The sequence below is a fragment of the Crocodylus porosus genome, unplaced genomic scaffold, assembly GCF_001723895.1.
Source record: "Crocodylus porosus isolate Cpor-Errol unplaced genomic scaffold, CroPor_comp1, whole genome shotgun sequence".
In the NCBI taxonomy this organism is placed as follows: Eukaryota; Metazoa; Chordata; order Crocodylia; family Crocodylidae; genus Crocodylus; species Crocodylus porosus.
In genome coordinates this window covers 12,880,545-12,889,779 of record NW_017728915.1, presented here as the reverse complement: position 1 = coordinate 12,889,779, position 9,235 = coordinate 12,880,545, and the positions used below count along the sequence as shown (strand labels likewise).

General features: G+C 42.6%; 1 protein-coding gene across 7 annotated transcripts in view; it reads left to right on the top strand.

Annotated features, from left to right (window-relative positions):
- Nucleotides 1-9,235, top strand: part of CHD9 (chromodomain helicase DNA binding protein 9) — a 192,787-nt gene that overhangs the window by 174,523 nt on the left and 9,029 nt on the right. For all 7 annotated transcript variants that reach the window (XM_019535722.1, XM_019535721.1, XM_019535719.1 and 4 more), the window contains 3 exons: nt 1,695-1,834; nt 2,434-2,655; nt 6,357-6,485. In XM_019535722.1, coding sequence (XP_019391267.1) covers nt 1,695-1,834; nt 2,434-2,655; nt 6,357-6,485 — 491 coding nt within the window. The remainder of the gene's footprint in view (nt 1-1,694; nt 1,835-2,433; nt 2,656-6,356; nt 6,486-9,235) is intronic.

The following is a 9,235-nucleotide window of genomic DNA, read 5'->3' as shown; positions in this document are numbered from 1 at the left end:
CACTGCAGGAATCAGCTGGAGCTGGGGCTGAGCGGAGCAGCAGTCAGGGGGGCTTGGGGGTCCCCCTGTGGTCCCCTCCCCCCCTCCAGACCCCCCTATTTACCATGAAGCCTGGGTCCAGCTCCCTGTAGCTGGCATGCTGCATGGGCAGTCAGTGTGCTTCAGGACCAGGGTGAGGACCAGCCACAGAGATGCTCTGGCTGGCTGTAGAAGACCCGAGCCTCTGGTTGGCTCAGGGCACAGTCCTGGATCATGCCCTGCCCCACTTTTTTTGCCCGGGGTATTTTTTGACCCCTGGATATCCAAGCGTCTAATTTTGCAGCATGAGGAACACTTTTTTGTTCCCGCACGTGCCTCTTGCAGTGTCTCAGGGCTTTGAGCTGTTGCTAGAGGCACGTGTGTGCTCATCTGGACGCATCCTTAGAGAGCATCCAGATGAGTGTGCACATACCTTTCCCTGAGGACAAATAGCAGCGGCACACAGTTGTGCCACTACTACTTGTTTCAGGGGAATACCCATGCTGGAAAAATGGCCCATTGGCAACCTTGCATGTCATGTGTATCAGTGTCACCGTGTGTCTCTGTGCTGACAAAATCGTGGCGGGGTGCTTTGAAATAAAACACATCTGATTAACTTCAGTTCAAGGTGCCCTGCCACCCTTTTCAGTGCAGGGATGCACAGCAACACTGATGCATGTGGTGCACAAGTGCTTTTAATTAGCACAGCTTGCTAATTAAAGCACCTGGGAACACGTGTAAAATTGCCCAGTGTCCCCATAGTCAATCTGTGAGGGCCTGACAAAGAACAAGAGGCTAACAACCTGCCTCTACACCAGTGTCAGATGAATGGTGTTGTCTCCGATCATAGAACAAGGAGACTGCATTTCCGTGTGCATAAAAGGTAACATTTTACCATGTGTTGATCTCTCTCTCAAACTATGGGGAGGCAGGTTGTTCCCCTAAGGATATTAAAAAGGAAAAAAATATCAAAGGGCAAAAAAATGAAAATACAGTAAAAGATGTGTTAACCAGCATAAGTGGGGAACGTGGCACGCTGGTTATATAAAAATCCTGGTTACCTGAGGCAAGGGTTTTCAGCTGGATGTGGTGCAGGTGGGGGCAGCCGGACATGGATTGGTAGCAGTGGTGGGTGGCAACAGCGTGCAAGCTTCCTCCCCGTCCCCTGTCATGTCGTCGTCCCCCCACCACCACATCCAGCTGGCTGGCCAGAAATTCCAGTTAATAGAAATGGCAGTTACTAACATGCTGGTTAGCACAGGTTTTACTGTATTTTTTTCATGAAAATTAAAAACTGCTGTTAGCTAATCATGATCCTGCTAAGAGCTGAATGATAATTTTCACAGATCCGGGCCACTTTGGTTGGTTCTGTTCTAAAAACAAAAATAAATCCATTCAAATTAAATTTCTTTCCTTGTAACAGTGTGGGGGGAAGTTATATTAAATATTATGTTTTGCTGTTTTAGTTGCTACTATAGTGAATGGATTTCTCTTATTTTTCAGTACTTGTTAGACTTTTCCTCTGTCCATTGGATAATTTCTACATATAAAAATCTATAAACTAGCCTGAATTCCAAAGTTTTTATGAACTTTTATTTAACTGAATGTGTTTCTGATTATATATAGAAAAACAAGCTTTTGACTTGTTAATTTTATTGCATCTTATATTTGATTAGGTACTTCCAATCTGTTAACAGCTAGTGCTAATGGAGTAATAGCTGACAGCCAGCCTGTAGTGAAAAAGAGGAGAGGAAGGAGGAAGAATGTGGAGGGTGTTGATATCCTCTTTATAAACAGAAATAAACAACCTAATCACGTAAGTAAATCTCATTCTATATCCAAAATATAAGCTCCATTTAACTGTGAATGTCTTAGTTCAGTATAGTTGTTGTTCAGTATGGCCAAACGTTTGTTATATTTTATTTTATAAGTGATTCAGCTGAAATTGGTCACTCTAAGATGATAATAATTTAAATATAACTGGTAAAATTTGAAAATAAATGCAAAATTTATATTTGTAATATCCCTAAAGAAACAAAATGCATGTGGTTCTTTTTCAAAATTGAATTAGTAGTATAGTTTAACAAACTAAAAACTTCTTAGCAACTCTTAAAAATAGCATTTCCTTCCACTTATTTACTCCACACATTAGTTACTGAATCTGATCATACTGTGTATTACACAGTGGCACAGTTTAAGGCTTGTGGATTTTGTTTAAAAAAATTTCCTGTAGGTATCAAATATTCACGTGCTTGACTTAACATGCCTAAATAATAAGTCTTTGCAGGATCTGGACTTTCATATTTAGCAGAGTAATACATATAAAACAAGTACTAATTTTCACTTGCTTCATGAATTCATTGAGATTTATTGCAGTACCTTGAATATTTCTCAGAACCCTTTTTCTTTCTACAGGTTAGTCCAGGAATTAACACCTCTCAAATTGCTCCAGGAATAAACCCAACACTTACATTTGCCCAGTCCCAAAGTTTACTTGATGAAGAAAGTCCAGTTCCTGTTATTAACCTGAAGGATGGGACAAGGCTTGCAGGTGATGATGCACCAAAAAGGAAGGATTTAGAAAAATGGCTCAAGGAACATCCTAGCTATGTTGAAGATTTAGGAGCTTTTATTCCTGTGAGTATTCTTTTTAATTCCGGGTTAATTCAATGGCAGGTCTCATTCTATGTTAGTATGTTATATTTTAAATTTGTAATATACACTATATATAATTTCTTTTGCTCAACTTGTTCTCAGATAATAAGGGTGGGATCTCCTGGTTTCTCTCTCAACCCCTTCACATACAATTTGTATGCTTTACCTAATTCCTAGGTATAGTATATTATAAAAAAGAAAAAGTAATCAGTGGCAAGATGCATTACCCTTTTTTGAAGCTTTATTAATCCAAAAAAAGCAGGAAATAGAAGCATCACAGCAGACTTTTGTTGTTCCTTTTATCTCTTCATGGACACCTATAGATCTGGTAAACTTTCAATGAAATGCTAATATTTCATTTTCAGAAGAATTTGAAATAATTAATCTTCACTCTATTCCACTTCCATCAGCCCTTGGTTCTGTTCCTCTTTTGCATGACTGGTTTATCTCAGGCCAATCCTTTTTAACCCTGTCATGCTTATAAACCTGTACAAGTTGAAGAAACTTACAGCAAATCTGCTAGAATAATTAATTTTCTGAAAGGAAATGGTGGCCAAAAGAAAAAAATGTTCGATTGATCCATAGCAAAAAAGTTAGTTTTCTTAACAAATACGAAGCACCCAAGGAAAAAATAACACTGTTCTGAATTAAACACATTTGATTTAATCTTTTTTACTTATTTAGCTGAATATGTTATTTGAATTTTGTTTCAAAATAAAAAGTCAAAACATTTTAGTAGATATATCTGTTGGGAGGGGTTTGGGAGGTGGGGTTGTTTTTTTTGTGGCTTTTTTTTTTTTTTAGCCAAGGCTATGCTGATTCAACCAGAATTTGTGAATAGTTTTTCTTGTCCCACATCTGTACTTTTCAGGTATTATGCTGTTTGTTTGAAACAAGAGTTGCTGGGCTCTGGGTTAGGATGTTCTACTTCTCAACTTGGCTAAATACATGTTATAATTACTATTTATTTCAACAGCTGTTCTGTCCTCGAACTATGTGTCAATTAGCTTAGTTTTCAGTTTTGTCAAAAAACTACATGCCAGTAGGCTGGTGAACAGTGAAAAGAAAGCTTCTTTAACTGCACACTTTCCTGCAGTACCAAGCTGTGTATACTTTGCACTTTACACTGTGTAATAGGGAAAGTAGTATCAGAGAAAGTTGTTCTCTTTTATAATTGTCAGTTTAACTAACTATGGAATTGCTGTTATGCTAATATTTAACTACATTACAGTAAACATGAATGCATGGCCTTTTGTGGTGGTGACTTAGCAGCCATTCTGCTTCAATAGCATTTCCCTGAATGTACATTTTGGCCAACCAACTAGAAGTAGTAAAACTGAAGTCAGTACACGTACACCTTCCAGTTTTTATACTTGTATAACAAGCTAATATTAATAAGTGGTCAGTAATTGAGAAGTGTCAAGGTAGCAAAACCCCCATAACAGCTGGTCTGCCACTTCTTGTGTTCGTTAACTGCTCTGATGGTGTAAAGCAGTGTGTCACGGGGCGGGGTCCCAGGAGCGGCCATGATCTCTCCTGGCACCCCCTACCATGCCAAGTGGGTGCTCTTGCACCCTCGTTCTCACCCACCACATCTTTGTTGACAAAAGTATTAAGGGATGCTGCCTTTTACCCCCTTGGACACGGTACCCCTTAGCGTACTCTCACCGGTACCCTGTCTACCAGTGATGCTGTGCACTCCTGCCACAGGGCTATGTGTGGCTCCTACCACCCCTAATACCACTCCCCAAGCCTCTCAGATGTCCCGGACGTTGTTGAGTAGTCTTGTCACGCTCGCCCTCTCTGGGGCTCGCCTCTGAGCTCTCGCCCTCTCCGGGGCTTCTTATTTCCGTTATGCCCTCCTTGGGGCTTATCCCGATACGATCGCCCTCCCTGGGGCTTCTATTCTTGCGCTCACGCCCTCCCTGGGCCTTGCTCGTGTGATTCCCGCCCACACTGGGGCCTGTGTGCGCCCTCCCTGGGGCTTCTCACCCTTGGGGCTCAGGTGGTCATAGCCATGCCTGGCCCCCAATGCACTGTGCCCCTTCTCAGGGCTCAGGTCATTGCACACCCTTCTCGGGGTCTACAGCCCCCACCGAGGCTCAGGTGGCCGTAGCCATGCCTGGCCCCCAGACCCGCCTTCCCGGGTCGCTCACTCGCACTGGGGCTCCTCACCCCACACTTCACTGCCCCGCTGGGCCAGTGTCTATGCAACCCCCAAAACGCGGCACCGTCTCCGGCGCCAGGAACCCCCACGCTACTGGGGAGCTCCCATGAGGCCTCCTCCTACCCCTACAACCTCACCCAGTCCTCCAGTCTTATACAACAACCAAAACAGAAAACTCCCACCCTTGGGCTACCGCATAAACTTCACGCCAGATTGGCTAAAACACAATTTCTAAGCCCTCTGGCTAATCATCCTTCAAAACCCTACCAGAGCTTGCTCCCCGAGTCCTCTACTGAAGCTGGTCAGGCCATCTAGCTTCTACTCCCGCAGAGCTCTCTTTCTCAGCTGCCAGAGGGGAACTGACCGCTTGGCCTCAGCCTAGGCTGTTTATATAGGCCATGCCCTGCCCTCTTCCGGTCAGCTGACCCCTGTGGTTGCCCCGGCAACCCACACCTGTCCTTCTTTAGAAGCAGGCACTTCAGTGCCCTGCGACACACCTCCCCCCTTAAATTCATAACCTTGCTAGGAGCGGGGCGCGGAAGTGCCCTGCGACACAGTGGTACTCAACCTTTTGGTCTTCTGGGCCAAATGAGTGGTGCAAGGCTGGACCCTGCAACCCGGAATCAGGCCTGCTTGCCTGGGTCTGAACCACAACACCCTTGCGCAGCCCTGCATGTGGGGATCAAGGGCCTGAGACCTTGTGCCTTCTTTGCCTGGTCCTGTACACGGGGAATGGGGCCCCAGAACCCTAACTCGCCTCCATTGGGATCAGACGCTGACCCACCTCCACCTGAACCTGCACATGGATATCAGGCCCCCCAGACTACCTCTGCCTGACCCTGCACACCAGAATTGGACCCTGTGTTGCCTTGTATACCAGATTCAGTGTGCAGGACTGTGGTCCATGGCACTCCTCACAGGCCGGATGACAAGGCACTGGAGATCTGGTCCACTGGCCAGGGGTTGAACACCCCTAATGTGAAGGGAATGGGAAAGAATTTCCCTACCACAAGAGTACCATAGACTCAATATGGGTATCTCTGCACAGACCTCTCCTACAAATCACTACAGGAAAGTGCACGTAAAGCAAGCGAGTATCTATAGTACTTGGCCCTAAAGAATTTCTGGATTGTAGTGCAGCCTGTAGGGGTATGTTGGAGTCTGCTGTAAGTTAAACTCCCTTAAAACCTAGTGTTTTGTACTCATTACGTCCCAATAAATATCACTACTCCAAATAACACTCTAACTGTACTAATTTAGAAAGAACATGACTAAAATTCTAAAAATAGAACACAGAAATTCCACAGGATTTATCTATACACTATTTGGAAAAAGTATATATCTTGTTTAGCTGTGCAACTTAAACTTATGTGTACTATTGAAAATATGAAGCATTAGCTGAAAATGAGAGGGTGTCTTAGAAGAAGAAACAAGCAGGTGCTTGCAAAACTACTTTTGGAAGTAGTTTTAAATAAAGGTCTAAAAATAATATTTTTTAAAAATTCTTCTATGACAGCGAATGCAGCTTCATGATGGGAGGCCCAAACAAAAGAGACATCGTTGTCGAAACCCTAATAAATTGGATGTTAACAGTCTCACTGGTGAAGAACGTGTTCAGCTGATCAATAGAAGAAATGCTAGAAAGGTATTCACTTTTCTGTGCCTGCCATTATGTTGTCCAATTACATAAGTTATGTGATACGAAGAACTAGTCTCTCTAAAAGAGCTTTCATATACAATTGCATGTTACTATATTAAGTTTTTATATATAGGGCATGAAGGATAATAGGAATATTTTAGTAAGTTGCTGCAGAATTATTCTAGAAATGCTGTGGAAATTGTCTTGCATATATACTGTATCATATGTTCCCTACTATGTGAAATTCTCCCTGATACAAGACCTATTCAATACTAACTACTTCAATTCCATGTTCAAAGGGGAGAAACAGCTGAAATACAACCAGTCTAGACTGAGATTAATTTCATGAATAGTTGAGTTTTAAGCTGAGATTTCAGAAGATAGTAGTAATTCCTGAGCAAGTGTGTTCTAAATGATCAAAGCATTTTGGAAAGGCAGAAAAAAAGACTGGAGCCATGTTTTACTTACTGGAAAACATACTTGAACAGAATCAAGGGTCAAATGAGTTTCATTAGTGGGTTATTACTGCATAGCAGGTGTTATAATTACATTACATTTTATACTTTCATTATTTGGAAATAACTTTAAGTGGTCCCTTTTTGAGGGTTCAGGTGATTCATATGATTCATGGCTTGTGTTATGGTTCTGTGCAATAGAATGAATGGCATCCAAAAATATTTGTCCTGCTAATGCCCCCAAATTGTTAGGATCTTTTTGTTTTACCGGATGTACCATCCAAGTATTCTGTAAGCAGTACCATATTTACTTGATTAGAAGATGATTCTGATACAAGATGATTTCCCACCCCCCAAAAAAAAAATTAGATTCTATTCATGGAAAATTTATAAATTTGTTATAATTTTCCAAGTATAGAATATAATTATTGGAAGTTTTGCCTTGAATTTGTCTCCCTCCCACTGCTATGACAGGGAAAAATGTATCTGGGGGGGTCAGGTAGCGCCTTTCCCCACCCCCTTACTGTCAGAGCATGATCTCCTTGAGCACATGGAAGTGAGAACAAATTTGAAAATAATATCCTTGAAATTCAATGTTACTGTAGCTGTTTGCATACAGTACCCAAACACTTAGCTCATGCAGAATTGTTACATTATACTTTTTTTTTTTTAAACTGCTGTAAGTTTCAGCACAGGTATTCCTAAACACTTTTAAGTGGCACTTTAGCACCTACTTAAATATAATACAAAGTGGGTGCATGTAAACATGCGCTTTACTGTGGAGTTGGTGTATTAGCTTTGCAGTAAAGCGTCACAGTCTACATGTGCGCTGGTACTGGGGCACAGTAAATTAATTAACTGCTGTGAAATAGTACCATCAGGGACAGTACTGTCTTACAGCAGAGTAATTAGGTGTGACACAGTGTATGTGGAGACAGTGACAGGGTGCTGACTGGGGTACAGGGGTGCTAAAGTACTGGGGTTGCCTGCCACCTAGCCACACGGCTCCACAGGTTTCCTAGTATGTGACTATAAAACAAGGGGCTTTTTTTCCCCATGCCATCTGGGGGGACCTTGTCTTATATTTGAGTAAATACAATGAGTATGTATGATTGATTCTGTCCCAAGTGGGAGATACTCTGGATATTTTTACATGTGTTAGGGGAATGTTCTTAATAATATGATTTAATGCAATAGTTCTTTTACAGATCAGTGAAAGCCTTTTTATTAAAGAACTAGCCAATTGCCTGTCAAAAATGATGAGGGGGAGGGGTGGGTGGGTACAGAGCACCACCACCCTGCACCACTGCCATCTCCCAGGGGGGAGGGGAGGGGACCTTGCCCCGCTGTCCCCTCCATCTTCCTTGGCCAGCGCCCTGTGCCACTGCCTGCAGGGAGGGTGAGTCCACTGGTAGTCGCTCCATCCCTGCCATCATGGTGGCATTCTGCCACACCGGCATCACCGCCTTCTGTCCAGAATGCTCTTGGAGCACTCTGATAAGTTGTTTCAGACAACCAATCAGAATGCAAGTAAAGTATTACAGACAGACAGAGTAAGGGTTTTTTAATATTAGAACAATGAATTACCCTTTCTGGAAAGGTGGTATGTCATCCCTGCCACACATGACTTAACAAAGACAAATGTAATGCTTTCAAAATGGATTGAGTCAAGTTGGAAAAGTTTTCAAATCACAAATATTTAATGCTTATACTTTTAAGGAAAACATGCACATTTCCATAAAATGAATTTTTTAGAAGCTTGTCTAGTCCTGCTGTCTCCTGCTTTGGTTAAAAGTAAGAGAAAATAGTTTTTGTGTAGGCTCCCTAGATCCAAGTACTCCTTCCTGTCTGTATGCAAACATCCTTGTGATTTGAACAGCCTATCATTAAACAGGCCATGTCACTCGCACAAAAAAATGTAGGTAGAATTTGAGATGGTTACAGACTTCTAGGAGCATATAGGGGAAACTGTTAGACTTGAGCAGTATGCTGGGCTGGAATGGGCTGAATGAGGCAGCAAGCAACTGCAAGAACTGGGGTTGGCGAAAAAAGCCCACTCCAACTCAAGAGGTGAAAGTATCCATTCTCCAGTCAGTGGTGCTTTTGCAGCTGCCCCAGGGCAGCTCTGCCTATTCCAGCACAACACGTTCTCCTCTTGCCCAGCTAGACATTTTACAGTATTCTAGTATTATAAAAGCCTTTGTCTGTCTGTAAGGCTTTATTCGCACTCTGATTGGTTATCTGAAACAAGCAATCAGAGTGCTCCATAAGCATTCCAGACAGGGGGTGGTGGTGGCAGAG